Genomic DNA, 17175 nt, shown 5'->3' with positions numbered 1-17175 from the left:
CCGACCGGCACGGCGAAGCACGCGGCGGCTCCTCCTCTCTGCTGGAGGCAGCTGCGGCCTCTCGGTGCCTCCTCGCCCGCCGCGCGCTCCTCGCACGTTTGCGCTTCGTGGCCTGCAGACCGCTCCCTCGTCCTTCACGGCGGCCTCTCGTCGGGCGGCGTGCTCGGCGACACGTGGCTGCTGCGGCCGCACGGCGGAGGCGGCGGAGGCGGCGGAGGCGGCGGAGGCGGCGGAGGCGGCGGAGGCGGCGGAGGCGGCGGAGGCGGCGGAGGCGGGGGCGGCGGGGGCGGCGGGGGAGGGGGCGGAGGCTGCGAGTGGGTTGAGCTGGCGACGAGCGGGCCCGCGGTCAAGCGGGCGCACCACTCGGGCGGTGTGGTGAGCGACGCGACGTTGCTCATCTTTTCTGGCCAAGACGAGACGCTCATCACGAGGCGCACCCTCTCCTCCCTCGACCTGCGGACGGCCACCTGGTCCTCCGTCCCCCTCCCCACCGACACGCCGCCGCACCCGAGCCCCCGCATCGACGGCGCCGCGGCGGCCGTCCGCGGCGTCGGCCTTGTCGTGTTCGGCGGCGTCGGGGAGGACTTCGGCTTCGTCCCTCCCGCCGACGCGTGGCTGCTGCGCGGCGGAGAGGACGTGCGGCCGCCGAGGCGCCTCGCCCTGCCGAGCAAGGCGCAGGCCGCAGGCGGCGCGGGCGGCGCGCCGGACGGACCGTTTCCCGTCGGCCCTCCCGCGCGCGCGTGCCTCGGGCTGTGCGCGGACGGCCTGACGCTGCACTGCTTTGGCGGCTTCGACGGCGAGGCGGACCTGAACGACCTGTGGAGCCTGAACCTGCACCCTCCCCGCCCGGGCGGCGAGCAGCGGGGACGCTTCGACGCGAGCCTCTTCAAGGTGCGCCAGGCAGCGGCCTCGAAGGTGCTCCACGCGACGCCCTGCGCCTACGGCAACAACTCGATCACGCCTCACATCCACGTCCTCGTCGGGCTTGCCGCTCGCGACGCCGCTCGCGCCGATGGCACTCTCGAGGGCGACGCCGACCGGTGGGGGCCCGCCAGCAGAGTTGTGAAGTCTCTCTGCGGCGTCGGCGATGCGCCCGATGCCGACCGTGGCGCGTTGCCTGTGGTCAGACCGACTCCGCCAACGACCTCCGACCTCGCCTCTGGCTCGGGCGATGGCCTTAGTTGCGATCAGCAGGCCGCTGTGATCGCCCTTTCGGGAACTGTGAGAGACATTTTGAAGAATCGTTAACTATAATAACTGCCTGAAATGTTCGTGTCGGCTTGTAAAAGATTTACGCCGACGCGCGCGCGCGCGTGAGCCGTGACGCTCGCGAGAGGGCAGGGTTGCAAACGGAGCTGCAACTTTGGGGAAGTTCCGGCGTTTTTCGCGTATCGCGATCGGCCGCCCAAGGGGCCTAGCGAAACACCGAGACCCGCGACCGCACCTCTGCGCTCTAGATCGAGGAGGCTTATGGTATCCGCTGTGCACCCTCGTCCCTCGGCTCGCGCACGCGGCCACCTCGGGCCCCGGGCGTGTCCGCACAAGCTGAAGCACCTAACACGCCTCGACAACAACGCCCTCGCCGAGCATCGCGCCGTTCGGCGTCGCCGCGGGGGGCACTAAATGCACTATCTCTCTCGAATCTTTCACACGACATCATGCGCCGAGAACCACAAGCTCTTACGCCTTGGTCGTCCGGGCGGGCGCCGCCGTGCTGAGCCACCCCGCGCTGCGCCACGCCCCCGGTCGAGCCATCGCCTCGAAGAGCGCTCGGACCGACGGGTTGTGGTCAGCGTAAAAGGACCGCAGCAGAGCCACCGCCTGCTTGCTCTGACCGGGTGGCGCGCGAGCCGCCGCCTCGCGCGCCGCGATCCCTTCGACGAGCGTGTCGGTGAGCGGGGGCAGCTGCATGAAGTCGGCGAGCTGCGTGCGGGAGCGCGGAGGGGTGGAGACATGTGAGGCAATGTGCGCGAGAGGGCGAGGGAGCGCAGCGGGCCGGGCAGGGAGGGTTGGCGACCTGCGCAGCGACAGCGCGAGGCTCCGCTGTCAACTGCGTCGCCTCGAGCAGTAAAAACTGCCGCGGGCTGAAGAGGCCTAGCCAGCCGCGCAGCTGCGGTGCGTACATGCCCCAGGCGAGGAGGCACTCCATCCAGTTGCACTGCAGCGTGGTGCACGCCTTCCAATCGTCAAAGCTTACGCCGCCGACGGCGGCACCCCTCCCTCGCAAGCAACCGCGAATGGCCGTCGCCTCGTCGCGCACCTTGCGCGCGAGCGTGCTCCCGTTGAAGTACCTCTGGTACCCCAAGACGCTGGCTGAAGCGCTGCCAGCGCGGCTGGCGTTTGGGGCGGCGCCGCGTCGAACGGCACCGGGCAAACCGTCCGAGCCGCGGAGCAAGCGACTCGGCGCGAGCCGCGCCGCAACAGCGCCCCGCAACGCACGCCAGTGTCGGAGTGCGAGCTCCGCCGGATCCCGCAGCACGGCGATGAAGCGCAGCTGCTCAGCAGGCGGGAGCGCTGAGCGGATGCGCGCCGCAGCCCAACGGGTGTGCAAGTAGGCGGTGGTGTCAACGAGGTGAGCGCAGGGCCTGCCCAGCGCTGTCCCATTCGAGATGGTAGCCGAGGTGAGCAGGTCAGCTCGTCGCATCAGGCGGGAAGCGGCGCGGGCGAGGCCACCAAGGTAGCGTGTGTCGTCATCGAAAAGGCTGAGAGCCCCGACGCAAGTGCCATGCTCTTGCCCGCCGTGCAGTGTGGCAGTGAGCACCTCAGCGGCTGCTTCACGAGGCCCGAGCAAGAAGACCCGCGGTCTCGGCGCGCTTCCGAGCCACCGGCCGGCGCCGACAGCTGAGGCCTCTGGCGGCTCCCCACTGGCGACTAGCGCGGCTCTCAGCGAGGCCATTGACGCGAGAAGCGCGCGGCGACCCGTCGCGCCGATCGCCTGTTCCGCCTCATCGCCACGGGGCAGCCAAGCGGCGGCACGCCAGAGGGCCTGCGACTCTGGATCGACCTCGACCAGGAGCGGCGCAAGCCGGCCGTTGTATCGCGCGAAAAAGGCGCGCAGCATGTCCTCGGCGGCCTGTCTCGCGGCGGCAATGCTGGCCCCCGCCGCGGTTGCCGCGTGAATGGTGCGGTGCACTCTGCGGCCGTGTGCTGGAGCGACAGGCCCTTCTTCAGCCGCTGTGCTGTTTGGTGGGGCCGCAAGGCGGTCCGAGAGATCCTGTGCGACGCACTCGGGCCGCGCTAGGCCGAGGCGTTCGAGGGCGGCGTGCGCGGCGGTAGGCTCGGCAAGAGCCTCCGCAGGAAGCACGACCCACCGAAACGCTCGCGCCGCGGCGAACCACGCACGCAGCTGAGGCTCGTAGATTCCTCCGCCGACCACGGACGAGCGAAGTCCCGAGGCGATCAGTGCACATTTCTCCCAGCGCTCGCTGCTTAGCTCGCTCGCCGCGCCATCCCCCGTCGAGCGTGCCGCCACCTCGGACTGCGCCTCCTGGCGCTTCTGCCCGCCGCCACCGTCTCCCATGCCGCCGCTCAGCGCCGATGGCTCGATACAGCGCAGAAGCGCAGACGCCTCGGCGTACAGCTTGCCTGCGTAGGTTGCGCCGCGAGCGTAGTCCTGCCGACGGCGAAGCTCGCGCCATCGCACCGCGGCGCGTGAAGCAGGGTCGCGCAGCAACACAAGCAGTGTCGTGGAGGGCCGCAGCGTCGCCGGGAGTCGGAGCATCGCCTCGGAGGAGTGCAGGTACGAGCCGGAGCCGTCGATGCCGCGCGGCTCCCCGCCGTCGATGAGCGGCCAGCGGCGCAGGTACCACTCCTGGCCGAGGAGGAAGCGCGCCTCGACGTCAAAAAAGTTGACCTGCCGGTCTCGCCAGCTCGGCTCCGAAGCGTCGGCCCCCGCGGCCGCCATGCCGCCGACTCGAGAAAGCGTGCGGAACATCTCGACGACGCCGCATCCCTCGCAGCCGAGCATCACCACTGCGGGCCCAGGGTAACGCACTGGTGCCGGAGGCGGTGGCGGTGGAAGCGTGAAGGGGCGGCCGGGCGACACTGCCGCCTTAGCAGCCGGGTCGGCGGCGGCTGGGCGGAAGGTGGTTGTCGGAGGCACACAGTAGGGCGCAACACAGACGCGCTCAGCCTCTGCGACGCAGCTGGACAGCCGACGGTCGCTCATGGCATCGATGCTGGCCTGGTGGCACGTATAGTACGAGTAGTTGTACGCGGCGGCGACGCGGTCGCGAAAGGGCGGCCAGCAGCTCTCCCCGATGAGCCAGTCGGTCGGAAAGTGGCCGTACTTTGCCTTTGGCTTGGCCTCATCGTAGGTGTTGAAGTGGACCAGAAAGACGTCGGGCACCTGCGTGCACAAGGTCAGAGTCGGCTTATAGCGCTCGGCTGAGCGCAAGCACAGGCCGGAGAGGGGAGGCTAAGGATGGAGCCCACCACGTGCCACGCTGCTTGCTTGGCGGCCAGCTCGTAGTTCCAGGAGACCCGGTCCTTGCCATAGCCCACGAAGGTCTCCTCGTAGGCGTGTGCGTCGGCGCGAGGTACGATGGTGTAGGGCTCGCACCCAAACCGATACTCAGTGGCAAAAGGCGTGTCTGCTGAGAGGAAGGTGTGCACCTGGAGCGAGGGTGGCGAGCGGAGCGGCTGTGAGATGAACGGGCGGTGCTGTTGGCCACCGCGACGGCGACTCGGGCGGAGCTGGTGGCGCTGGTGGCGGCATCGGTGCCAGCGGGGCAGGGGTAGCAGCAGTAGATCACGCTCGCCTGGTCGCACTCGTGTCCACGCTCGTAGACGGCCGAGGCAAAGGAGATCAGATCGCCCGAGCCGACGAGCTGGCGCAGTGCCGGCTTGTCCAGCGCCGCACCCTCCGCCTCGCTCGGCCGCGGCCCGACTTGCTCAAAGGCGGCGACGACGAGGACGTTCTTCGAGCCGGGCCGCACCTCGAGCTCTTCGAGGCGCGAGCGCAGCCGCGCCGACGGTCGCACCGGGTAGGGAACAAAGTCTACGTCGGCCGCGAACACGTACGTCGCCTCGCACCCTCGCAGCGCCGCGTTGCGCAGTAGGTTGTAGGGGAAGCGGTTGGACGGGGCGCGGTAGCCGACGTCACTTACCAGGGCGAGCGCCACGCGCTCTGGCGCCGCGACGGACCTGCCACGGTAGCGCAGCGCCATGTCTGGGCCCGCACCGGCGAGCGAGGCGTACTCGTCCGCCTCGACGAGCATTGCGATGGAGACCCAGCCGTCCCACGAGAGCAACATGCGGTGCAGCGAGGCAAGCCGCTCCTGCGTCATGATGGTGAGCAGGCAGACGTTGGAGAGAGGGTCGAATGCGCCGGCGGCCGCCACCCCGCTCGCCATGCCCAGCACGGCGACGGCCACCGGCATCCTCATAGCGGTGAGGGAGGAGGCCCTGGCGGGCGAGGCGCCCCCACCGCGCGTGCGAAATCGGCGGGCGCTTCGCCGCGAACTGCGCAGGCGAGGAAAATTGAATTCTTTTAGTGAGGGAGAAAAATTCTTTTCGAGGGAAAATTGTCGAGCGCGTAACAATTCTTTTAGCCGGGTTGGCATGCCCGCACCGCGTCCCGCACCACTTTCGAGGCGCTCCTCGTTGTTGTTGCTTCTCGCCGTAAACGAGGTGCACTGCTTTGCCATCGCCGCAGCACCAGCACCGAGACCACTGCTACTGGCGTCGAGGCAGTGGGCGCCCAGACTCGTCGAGCCGGACACGTGGTCAGAGTGGACTCTCCGCGATGTCGGCATCCTCGACGGCAGTGTGCTGGCAGTGGCAATGAGCGGGTTGTTTGTCCTGAGCTCTCGCAGCGGCAGCGGCGGCGGCGGCGGCAGCAGCGGCAGCAGCGGCGGCGACAGCAGCGGCAGCAGCACCCGCGATCCCAACGAGCTGCCATCCATCCTTGAGGCGCGCGAGTCTCGCAGCGGCGGACCGCCACAGATGGCGGCGCCGGCGGAGGCGCTGCCTGATATCGTCGTCCCGGCTATCAGCGACACGGACGACGAGCGCCTGTGGGTGCCGCAGACGGATTGCCTTTCCTTCCGGCCGCTTTGCCTGTGCGTGAGCCAAGGCTACTACGTCAATCTTCTGCGCTTCGTCGGCGGTGGCACGCTCGGCTGCCACCGACACTCGTCGCCGGTGCACGCCCACACGATCCGCGGGACGTGGGGCTACAAGGAGCACGCGTGGGAGGCGCAGGCTGGCACGTACGTCTTTGAGCCACCCGGCGAGACGCACACGCTCGTGGTCGGGGAGGAGGAGATGATTACGCTCTTCCACGTGACGGGCGCCCTCTTGTACTGCGACCCCGACGACCCCGCCACCGTGCTCGGCTTCGACGATGTCTTCACAAAGCTGGAGAAGGCGCGTGCGCACTACAAGCACGTTGGCTTGGGCGCAGATTACGTGGACCAATTCATTCGATGACGGCACATGGCGGGCGGTGGGAACGATCTTCTTTCCGGTTGTGTTTCATTTCATCATTCGAAGACCGCATAGGAAAGAAGTGTACCAGCGCGTGCTGTTTTCTTATTTGGATCAAGAGACTACAACTATGCGAGCGGCGGTTCCGCCTAAGATTTTTTTCCTTGCACGGCTCCTCTGCCCGTGGATGCTCCTCGCGCTGCTGACCCCGCTCGGCCTCAACGTCCCGGCTGCGTGCCCGCGGGCCGCCGTCGCTGCGTGCACGCCAGCGGCTCGCGCGGCGCCGGCGGCCGCGGCCGCGACGGCCGGCTCTGGCGGCCTCAGCGCAGCCGCCGCGATCGCAGCCTTCTGGTCCCAAGTGGTTGAGACACAGAAGACGCAGACGCGACGAGAGGCGACCCTGCCGATCGAGGCGACGGCGGACGCGGCGCTCGTCCTGGAGTACATGAACAGCTGCGCTGACCTTTGCAGATCAGACGCCTGCTCCGTCACGCTGCCGGCGACGGAGCAGGCGACAGCGGACGCGGCCATCCGGGTGGTCGTCGAGCCCACGGCCGCCTCGTCGCTCGAGCCGCCGCCGTCGCCCGCCAGAGAGGCCGCCGCCAGCACCACGCGCGAGGCGGCCCTCGAGCAGATGATGACGTGGTTCACGGGCGCGCTGATGGCTTGCGAGATCGGCGACATCGACGCCGACGCGGACGACGCCGCGACGGACGACGAGACGTTCGTCGCGCTGGGCCGCTCGCTGCTGCACACCAAGTCGTCGGAGGTCACCTTCGCCCCCACCGTCCAGGAGATGCACGCCGACCTCTGGAGGCTCGTGGCCGAGTCGGACTACCTGCTCGACGGCTCGGGCGGCGCGCGCACCCGCCGCTGCCGTCCGCACCCAGCGCCGGCTGGCGTGCCTCCGTGATCAGACCGCCGCGCCACGCCGCGCCCGCAGGCGCCGCCCTCTTCGTCGCCCCCGCCTTCACCAACTTTGAGATATTTGACGACTTCAGCCTGCTTGTGCGCTCGGGGCTCCGCTACCTCGTCTCGCCCAAGATCGAGGTGCACGTGTACCACCCGCTCGCGCGGAGCGAGAGGCTGCGCGCGCCAATGCCGACCGTTCACATCTATCTCGACAACGAGGACCTGTTCGCTGACGGCGACGGCACACTCGCCTCCCTCCTAGGCTCGATGTGAGAGGCAGCGCACTTGGAGCACTTGGAGTGCAGTCATTACCCCGTCCAATTTCTTGGGTCCAATTTCTTTTTTCCACACAAGTGGGACGCCCAAATGGGACGCCCTCCGACCAACCCCCCAGTCCCGGACTTGCTTCGAAAAGAGCTCAAGAATCAAATGCCATGCCTAGCACCCCGCGCACTCCTCGGAACGGACTATCATCGCACAGTCGTTCCGATTCTGGCGGTGACTCGATTTGGCGTGGAATAAAGAGGCAACTCTCCGCAGCGCAGCGTGTCTGGTCGGTCGGGGCAACTGACGGGGCAACGGGCGCACTGCCGGAGTATCTGGCCGCACTATTGGCGCAGCGAGAGCCAGTTACGCTTGAGCGGCGTATGGAGGAGAGTCACGACACTCCGCCGGGCACCTCTATCTGGCTGCCAGCCGGCGAAACGCTTCTTCGCGAGCTCCAGCTGCCGTTGACAGAGGTGAGCCATAGCGTGGATGCCATGTTGACGACATTGGTGCTTTACCCGTACCGCTGACCGGCCAGGCGTCCGTCCTCGACCTCGTCGCTGAACTGAGCGCCGGCGCGCTGCCGACACTGCAGTACGTGGCCCGCTTGCTGCGAGAGATTACGACCCTGCTGGCTCAGGCAAGGACGTCATCTTGCCCGCGACAATTGCCCGCCACACTGAAAACGCGGTTCTCGCATTTTAGTTCCCAAACGTGCGGCGCTACCACGTGCCGACCGGCTGCGCCGTCACTGTCGTCGGCGACCTGCACGGCCAGTTCGGAGACCTGCTGCACATCTTTCGCAGCCAAGGCTTCCCGTCCGCCACGCGGCCGTACGTCTTCAATGGCGACTTTGTCGACCGCGGCCCGGCGAGCGTCGAGGTCGCCCTCACGCTGTTTGCCTTCCAGCTGCTGCTCCCGAACAGCGTCTTCCTCAACCGAGGCGCGTGTGGGGCGGGGTCCTCTTCCTTGCCACACTCGTGACGCGTCACGATACCTCCGCAGGCAACCACGAGGAGCGGTCCGTCCACTCGCAGTGCGGCTTCCAGGCCGAGTGCAACGCAAAGTACGGCCCGGACGACGGCGCCGCCGCGATCTCCGAGCCGCCTTCCCCGGGGAGTCTTCCTTGGAGGCTGCCTGGAACGGTCCTAGGCGCGACCGCCTACGAGCTCTTCTCCGAGGCCTTCGACCATCTTCCCATCGCCACGATCCTCAACGACAAGGCGCGCGCTCGTCGGCCGCCGCCATTGTCACCCAATGACTTCCTCCCAACTCTCTCCTCCCACCGCCACGCCGGGCCAGCCGCCCTCCCCTCCCTGGCAGGTGCTCGTCCTGCACGGCGGCGTGGACGACGAGATGACGCTCGAGCAGCTCGAGCGGCTGCCGCGCAAGGAGTACACCGTCAACCAGGCCCGACGCTTTCCCCTCACGCTTCGCTCGGATCGTGCCCCGCCACTCCCCCCAACCCCCTCTCCCCTCTCGCAGGCCAGTCTGCTCGGGTTTGGCCGTCCGGGCGGCCTAGTGCACCCTCACATGCGCGCGAAACTCGTCGCGATGGCGGCGCGGGAGAAGGAGTTGCGCCCGATCCACTCGGCCCTCTGGAATGACCCGGGCACCGAGCCCGGCGTCAAGCCGAACCCATACCGTGGCGGCGGGTGCCTCTTCGGCGCCGACGTGGCCGCCGGCTTCCTCGAGCGGAGCGGGCTCGGGCTCATCCTCCGGTCGCACGAGGAGGTAGTTAATCCCTGCCGCTAGCTCTAGTCTTGCCGCCGCTTGCCACCCTCACACCACCTACCCGCCGCCCGCCCCAACCGCAGGTGCCGGAAGGCTTCCACTGGCCGTACGGGCCGGGGAGGCACCTCGCGACTGTCTTCTCCGCATCAAACTACGCGGGCAAGACGCTCAATAAAGGCGCGTATGCGCTGCTCGGCGCGGCGGGCTCGTGCCCCTCCGACCCGGCCTTGAACCCCCCGCCGATCGACGCCACGCCCGCCGCCGCGGCACTGCCAAGCGCCGACGAGGAGGAGGAGGAGGGAGCGACGGCGGAGCACCCGTTCGGAGGGTTGCGGTTCGTGTCCTTCGACGCGGATGAGCTGCCGCGGTTGCGCGTGGCGCAGCGGCAAGAATACCTCCTTGCCTCCACCATCTTGGTGCAGCGCGACGAGCTGCTAGCCGCTTACCAGCGACCGCCTCTGTGCGTTGGCGGGCGGGACGGCGTCTAGATGTCTTGAGCGGCGTGCTCTGCCGTGAATAGGCGGCCGACCGGGGGGCGACGGGCGAGCTGCCCGTCGATGTGTGGGAGGAGGAGACGCGGTGCGTGCTGCGCGCGCCGCCGATGCTGCTCCCGCCGATGCGCGGCTTCCTTCTCGGCCGGGATTGGGGTGGGTCGCCGACGGTTCGCTACCAGGCTTTCCTCCTCGGCCGCTTCCGCCTGGCGGTACCGCAGCTGGCGCCGCTGCTTCCGTATCGCGACTACCTCGTGCTGATGCTCGCCAACCTCGACACCAAGCGGAGCGGCGCCGTCTCGTCGCGCCAGTTCGCTGCTGCGTGCCGCGCGCTGCACTTGCACTTTGGCGACGCCGCGGCGCTGTGCGCCAAGCCGGGCGAGGTGCTGGCTGCCATGGGGATTGGGTCTGGGCGGTCGAAGGAGGGGAGCGTCGCCATCCGGGGCGTGGCGGCGCAGCTGTGCGTGCTGGTGGCCGACTGCCCCGCGGGGGTAGGCGGCACCTCGCTGAGCGGCTTCCTCTCGCGGCTCTCGACGGACGAGGTCCTGCTCTCTCTGCTCGCGGCGCAGCCGCCGCCGCCAGAGACGCCGCGGGACGGCGAGCCGATGGAAGAGGAGGATGTTCACTAGTCTCATTTCATCTTTGCAGACAGATACGAGATACTGCGCGGTCGTGCTTGGAAATCCTGCATGCACATGTGTAAGTGTTGTGACTTCTCGTGTTAAAAGAAAGAAAGAAGAAAGGCAGCGCGCCCCGTCCCCACCCCCACCCCACCCCACCCCACCCCGTGAGAGTGACGCTTCCCCGACAGCGGGATGTGGGAGAACGGCACCACGGGCCGTGAAAAAAGGCACATCGGCGGTTCGTAACGTATCGGGTGTTACTAATCTAGTGTAATTGCTCTCTCAAAGCGACAAATTTGATAAGCGGGTCAACAGTCCCGGTTCTGCAGGCATCTTCAAGCGCATCTCTTCGAGCGCCCCCTGCGGTTCTGAAAAGACCGAGAAAATTTTGCATTCGAAGGCAAGTGATTGCAGCTCTCGCCGGCTCGAGCCACGTTCATTGGTCACCGCCTAGCTCCGGAGCAACATCATGTCGGCTCCTCTCGGGCGGCGCAGCTCTGACACAAACGTTTCAACCTATTCATATTCAGGCGACTACGCTCGGCCCCAGCGCGAGGCTGGTGCTTGCCACCGCTTGAGGCGGCGCTTGCAGCACCACGCGCAGGCAATTTGTCTCCTGCTAGCCGCCGTCGCCGTGGCAGAGCGAATCTTTGCGGTCTCAGCTCACTTTGAACCCGTGTGGACCTTCATGAGCTTCTCGGGAAGCACGGCATGCGTGTTCGCCGGCAGCCAGGCGTCGGCCAGTGCATCACGGACGCACCTTCGCCGCCTCCTCTTCGGCAGCCTAGCTTTCCCTCCGCTGTGCAGCGGGTGCGTCTTTTTCGTTCGCTGGCGAGCCGACGGCGGTGCCGATGACCTCTTGCGTTTAGTGACCGCCCTCGGGTATGGTGCTGCAACGCTCCGCATCCAAGCCACAAATCGCATCTGGGGCGTCAAGGAGGTTGATAGCGTCCGATTGTGGCGTGTGATGCGACGGGTGATTCTCGCACGATGCATTGCTTTTGCGTGGGGGACCGTCGCCCTCTACCTCTTGCAGACTATTGCGCCGGAAGCGTGCAGATCACTTGAAACGTATGTTCCAAGAGATTTGTCGCTTCCCGCCGCGCTCAGTGCTCTCCTCGGCACTGCCACTGCCTATGCCGCTGCGACTGAGGGCACCCGGCGGCGCGTGTTGCGGCTGTGGCAGGTGCCGCTCTCCTCCCTCCTCCCACAGGACCTCGGCGAGCTTGCGCCGCTCCTCGAGCTCGACCGGAGGCGCCGGCAGTTTTCGAAAGCCTTCGTGGGCGGCGGGTCCGCTGTGGCCGGCGCAGACGCCACGACTCCCGCAGGGTTGCGGCGTACCACGGCAACGCGCGCACCGTTGCGCCGGCGCGGCGAGGGTTCGCTTCGCGATCCCCTCAACACATCTGTTTAGATGATTTGGGAGTGACCAATCTGTTAGGTAGGGGAGACCGCGCAGCGCGGTATTTAGTTGGGCGACCCAGCATCTAGAGTCAGAGAGCATGAAGAGAGAGGCGGCTAGGGCGATCCAGAATATAGAGAGAGAGGAGCAGAGCTGAGAGGACCTGCCCACACCGTGAGAGGATCAGGAACAGGATGTGAAAAAATCTAAATTAAATATTCTTATCTTCTCCCTTGCCTCCGACCACCGACGCTTCACGCCGCTCCTGAGGGACAGTCAGAGTCACCACGGATACGCATACGTCCGTGGGAGTGCCCCCCTCCCCCACCTGCCCTGCTTAAAAAAGGAATAGCATGCCCCGAGAACGGCGACATCTGGCGGGGGAACCAGGGAAGGAGGTTTGGCCTTTGTCTTTCTTTGTCCTCTCGGAGGAATGTTCTCTCGGCGCCCATGGCCTTTCTTTCCGACTTAGCTCTTATGGGACCCCTAGGGTTCTGAGGGCCGGATTTTTTAAGACCTTTTAAGAAACGAGGAGATTTGGGGGCTGAAATTGCCATTTAAGAGATTGCAGGCACGGGGGGTCCCTCTTTTAAGACCGTTTAAGAATTTTGAAAATCGGCCTCACCGGCCATGCGTCGCTGGGTTCCGCGCCGTTTTCTCCAATACTGCCGTTATTAGGCACAAAACCGCCTCTGAAGACACATCTGTAAGTCTGGTGCACTGGCAGGAGCCATACTCGCATAGGGGGCGCGTGCTAGCTGACTGTTTGTGTAGCCAGCTTCCCGGCCTCCGGCGTCTACCGGGAGCCTCCCGGACCATCGACCTCGGGAGCTCTCTCCCGCACCGTTTAAGCCCGTTTAAGACCGCGTTTAAGGATTCGGCGGCCCAGCAGCTCTTAAAACCTGCCTAGGCAGGTTTTAAGCCGTTTAAGCTGCAGGCGCCCCAGGGCCCACCCTTTTAAGCCTAGGGGTACCCAGAGAGCTTTCCGAGGTTTCGTACGCTAATGACGTCCTCTCTTCTTTGTGTGCACCGTCTTTGGAGGAACAGAGGATATGAGATGAGTCTGAGAGACTTTTCTTCTCAGACTCAGTTGTAGAGTATGTACATGCACAGAGAGAGAGAGGGCGGGGGGCCATACTGCTTGACTGTACACGACTTTGGGGTATCCAAGTCCAAACTCACGTACTGTATTGACATGCTGTCACACTGACGCCGTGAGTCTAAAGTCTGAAATTCCGGGTCGTTTGCTCAGTCCCCGCCGTCGCCCAAGCACACTCCCGTCTCCTGAGCCGCGATGGTGCGTCCCTCCGCCGCCTCTTCGTCCAATGCCCAAGGGCCCAGCACGCGAGTGGCCTTGTGAAGGCTGGCGGCACGGGCGAGGAGCGGTCCGAGCGAGTCGCGTGGCACGGTCACCATCCAGCCGCTCGCCTGCAGAGTCAAACCGCGCGACGCTTTGTGTCGGTCTAGTCGCAGACACGGTCGCGATGCGGCCCTCGCCTCTCTCGAGCGCGTGAGCCACACGAGAGCCCCTACAGATGCGAGACAAGGCGGAGTGACGACACCGACGCGGGCTGCAAAAGTCGCGTGGCGCGCTCCTGCCGCCGCACGCTGCACTGCCGGCAACCGCGCACACCTCCAGCGCTCGGCTACAACGCTGGGCTGGAGCAAAACGCAATTGGCTGGTCGGCGGCACGCGAGAGCCTCGACTAGGGCGAGGGCCGCCACCGCCGCCTCCGAGCAGCCGCCGTCGCGAGTCAGCGCCTCGAGCAGCGAGGGCGGCTGCGCCGGCGCGGCGAGCTCGCTCGCATCGCCGCCCTCGCCTGCCCAGCCGCCATCGTCTGCGGGCGCGGCGAGCGCGACGATGAGGGCGGCTTCGGCCGCATCCGCCGCCGGGCACGCACAGAGCCACGCCGCTAGGCGCAGCAACGCCGCGGCGCCACCGCCGTCGCCGCCGTCGGCCAAAGGAAGCGACGCAGCGGCCAGCGAGCCCGCGCCGGCGACGAGCAGAGGACGCGTGCTGACGGCAGCTCTCGCCTCCGACTCCGCTGACTCTCCGCCGTGCGCCCACTCGCGACTGCGGCCGTCCGCGTGCAGGGCGCGACAGAGAGCGAGCGACACCACGCCCGCCGCCTCCGCACTCGCCGACGCACTGCGGCCCGCCTTTGCGCCGCCATCGCCGTTGTCGCCCTCTCCGACGTCGCCATCACAGCCAACCCCTCCCTCGCCGCCACCCTCGCCGCGGCCGCGGCTCCCGTCCACGGCGAGTGCCCCGTGGACAAACGCGGCGGCGCGCGGCGCACGGCCCGCCCACGCACGCACGAGGGAGGCGACGGCGGTGCTCTTCGCCGCCGCGCTGCCTGCGCTGCGCACCGCTGCCCAGAGGTCGTCGCACGCGCTGCGGTGGCAGCCCAACCGGCCGGAGGCTTCGGCGCGGCGCACACGCAGCTTGACGTGCGACGGGGCGAACCGCAGGCCCGCGGACGCGCTCGCGCGCGCAGCCTCCCACGCCCCTAGCCGCAAGTGGACTGCGGCGGCGTTGGCGTGGAGAGTGGCCAGCAGGGAGGGCGAGCAGCGGGCGGCGGGCGGGTGCCGCAGCTCCGCGATCCCAGCCTCATACTGCTCCAGCGCCTCGCAAAGCATCGCGCGCGCGTCGGCGCTGCCTTGAACGCGGCCAGCCTCGACGAAGCTCTCGTTGCCTCTGGAGCGGCAAACCTCGGCCCGCGCCACCCGCCGCTTCGCCTCTGCTGCAGCCTCCTCCGCCACACCCGCCTCCGCCCACCTGGCCTCCTCTGCCACACCCGCCTCCGCCCGCGTAGCGTCCCGCCCGCCCATGGCCTCGCGCATCATGTCGGCCGTCGGCGCGGCGGGCGGAAGCTCATCGACTGTCGCCTGGTCGAGCGCATCGCCGCAGCCAGCGGCGAGACGCTCCGCGGCGCGCCGCACCTCGTCCTGGTGCGCACGCACCGCCTCCTCCTCCTTCTCGACCTTGGCGCCCAGAGCCGACAGGTCCTCAGCGCGCAGCGCCATCATCCCCTGCCGCCGCACCTGCGCCGCCGCGTCCGCCACCGCCGCAGCCCGCCCCGCTGCCTCCTCCTGCTCTCGGATCGCCGCCGCGGTCTCCTGCCCCGCCGCCGCCGCCTCCGCCTCGGCCGCGAGCCGCGCCGCCTCGTCCGCCGCCGCCGCCGCCTCCGCGTGCGTCTTGCCCGAGCAGATCGCGGCGGCAGCCGCCTCCTCGGCCGCCCCAATCGCCGCCTGAGGCGCCCCGGCTCGCCGCGCCGCCCCCGCCGCCATCCGCCCTGCGTGCCCCGACGCGGCCTTGCGCACTGCCGCCGCCGCCGCCGCGGCCGCCTCTTCCGGGGTGGGCGCGCCCTGCGAGGCGCGCAGTGCCTCGGCCGACGCCACCGCCATGGCTGCGTCCATCTTTGCGCCGAGCGAGACTGCCGCCTCTGCGGCGGCTGCAGCTGCCGCAACCGCCGCCGGAGGAGCGCCGCTCTCCTCGGCGAGACGCCGCGCGGTCGCGCCGGCCTCCGCGCCGGCCGAAGTAAGCGACGCCTATGGTATGCGACGCGGACGCGTGATGGGAACGTGTCGCGGTGCGGGAGCCGCGCCGCCCGCCACGGCAGAGAGCGCGCGCCTGCACAGCCTGCGCAGTATGCGCAGCGTCGGCTGGAGCGGCACCCGGCCCACCGCCCGCACTGACGCCGTGCTCCTCGCCGGCAGCGTCGGGCAGGCCTTGAGCGGCCAAAGCGCCGCCATCGCCGCCGCCGCCGCCGGCGGCGGCAGGGCCAAGCGATGCTGCAGCGGAGGGCGACGAGGGAGAGGCCGCGCCGGTGTCGTGAGCCGCGGCCTCCCCGCCCGCCGCTGCCGCGAGCACGCGCGCGAGCGCCGCGGAGGCGGCGCGGGTGGCGGGAGTCGGAGGCGAGCCGCTCTTGACGCCGAGCGGCGACTCGACGAGGAGTGAGCGGCGGGCGGACGCCACGAGCGGAGGCGTGATGTCGACCCAACGACCAGTCGCATCGGCATTCCACCAGTGGCGGACGCCGACGAAGATGCGCTCCGCGCCCGACGGCTCGTCCCGCAGCCGCTCGAAGACGCAAAAGCCCCGCACGACGCTGGTCCCGACGGACGCCTCGGCGAGACGAGTCGCGTTCGCAAACGATCTCAGCGGAAGCGGCACGACTCCCGCGGCGGCAGCCGCAGTCAGCTCGGCGGCGGACGGCGGCTCCACCGCCCGGCAGCGGGAGCCGCGCAGGTGGGAGCCACCCAGCAGGCGCTTGAGTGGCGGGCATGAGCGGAACGAGTCGGGCCAGCCGTCTGGGAAGCCGAGCCGGAGAGGCGGCTGTGTGGGTGGACGCCAGAGCGACTCGCGCGTGGCAGCGTCGGCGCACTCGACGTCGTCGGAGTCATCGCCGAGGAGGAGGCCGTCGGCGAGGCTGGTCGCCATGTCTGTCGCGCGTCGCGTGCGTCGCCGCGCACCAGGTCGGTCTAGCAGCAGCTGGTCGGGCTCCATCTTTTTCTTTTTTTGAAAACAAACCAAAGTCATACCTAAACCGAAAACTAAAGAAAACAGATCCCCGACTGGCGAGGTACTTCCAGCCTGCTGTGGGAACAGCTGACGCAGTCTCGCCGAGGCTCGCCCCAGCAGTCTCGGGTTGACTCGGCCAGACAAACCCCCGAGAGGCGTGGGAGTACCTCGCCAGAAGGTGATCTGATGACAAACGCGCCGCCCAACTTTGCCCTCGTCGTCGCAGTCAGCGCGCTGCACGCTCTCGGAGGCGCTCTGTGTGCGAACGAGCTGTGCTCTCACCGGCTGTGTGATGCGTGGCGGCTCTTCTCGCGTGTGTGCCTCGTCGGGTTCATGCTGGGCGCAGCCTCCCTGAGGATGAATCGGAAGCTGGTAGAGAAGCTGCTCGTGCCGATCGTGCCTCCTCCACTACCGCCGCGGCTCTGCGTCTACGCGTCCGGGACAATGGACGTTACCTCTGCCATGCTCCTTGCACTGCCCGGTGGTGAGCGGTACGGCGGCGCACTCGTGCTGACTATGCTAGTGTGCGTCTTCCCGGCCAATCTCTACCACGCCTTCTCTAGGAAGGCACACGCCGCCACTGGAATAGGGCCGCCGGCCGTATACTGGCGGCTGCCCATACAATTCCTCTTCCTGGCGTGGGCGCGGTGGCACGTGACTTAAAGAGGGGCTGAATCAACAATGAACAAATAACAGAATACACACCACCAGCACCACATCGCACACATGTGGACACATGCCGGTCAGAGACCAACCGAGACGCCTCACCATCGACACACAAACGCGTATATT

At 67.9% G+C, this 17175-nt stretch overlaps 4 protein-coding genes across 4 annotated transcripts; 3 read left to right on the top strand and 1 right to left on the bottom strand.

The window, feature by feature from the left end:
* Positions 1–8355: 8355 nt before the first annotated feature.
* Positions 8356–8681, top strand: EMIHUDRAFT_47349 (hypothetical protein; the record flags this gene model as incomplete). Its single annotated transcript, XM_005772148.1, has 2 exons — positions 8356–8557; positions 8614–8681. Coding segments are annotated over 2 exons (270 nt in total), but the record flags the coding sequence as incomplete, so codon positions are not given.
* A 2244-nt stretch (positions 8682–10925) lies between these two features.
* EMIHUDRAFT_242617 (hypothetical protein) lies at positions 10926–11870 on the top strand (the record flags this gene model as incomplete). Its single annotated transcript, XM_005772147.1, has 1 exon — positions 10926–11870. One exon carries the CDS (start codon positions 10926–10928, stop codon positions 11868–11870), a length of 945 nt encoding a protein of 314 aa, XP_005772204.1.
* Positions 11871–13106: 1236 nt separating this feature from the next.
* EMIHUDRAFT_117859 (hypothetical protein) lies at positions 13107–16302 on the bottom strand (the record flags this gene model as incomplete). The annotated part of the gene is made up of 3 exons (XM_005772146.1): positions 13107–13286; positions 13584–15410; positions 15499–16302. The coding sequence occupies 3 exons, from the start codon at positions 16300–16302 to the stop codon at positions 13107–13109; spliced, it is 2811 nt and encodes a 936-aa protein (XP_005772203.1).
* A 267-nt stretch (positions 16303–16569) lies between these two features.
* EMIHUDRAFT_242615 (hypothetical protein) lies at positions 16570–17046 on the top strand (the record flags this gene model as incomplete). The annotated part of the gene is made up of 1 exon (XM_005772145.1): positions 16570–17046. The coding sequence occupies one exon, from the start codon at positions 16570–16572 to the stop codon at positions 17044–17046; it is 477 nt and encodes a 158-aa protein (XP_005772202.1).
* Between the last annotated feature and the right edge of the window lie 129 nt (positions 17047–17175).

The sequence above is a fragment of the Emiliania huxleyi genome (genome assembly GCF_000372725.1).
Source record: "Emiliania huxleyi CCMP1516 unplaced genomic scaffold EMIHUscaffold_364, whole genome shotgun sequence".
Lineage (NCBI taxonomy): Eukaryota > Haptophyta > Isochrysidales > Noelaerhabdaceae > Emiliania > Emiliania huxleyi.
The sequence above is the reverse complement of the archived record's forward strand: the minus strand, read 5'-3'. Positions and strand labels throughout refer to the sequence as shown.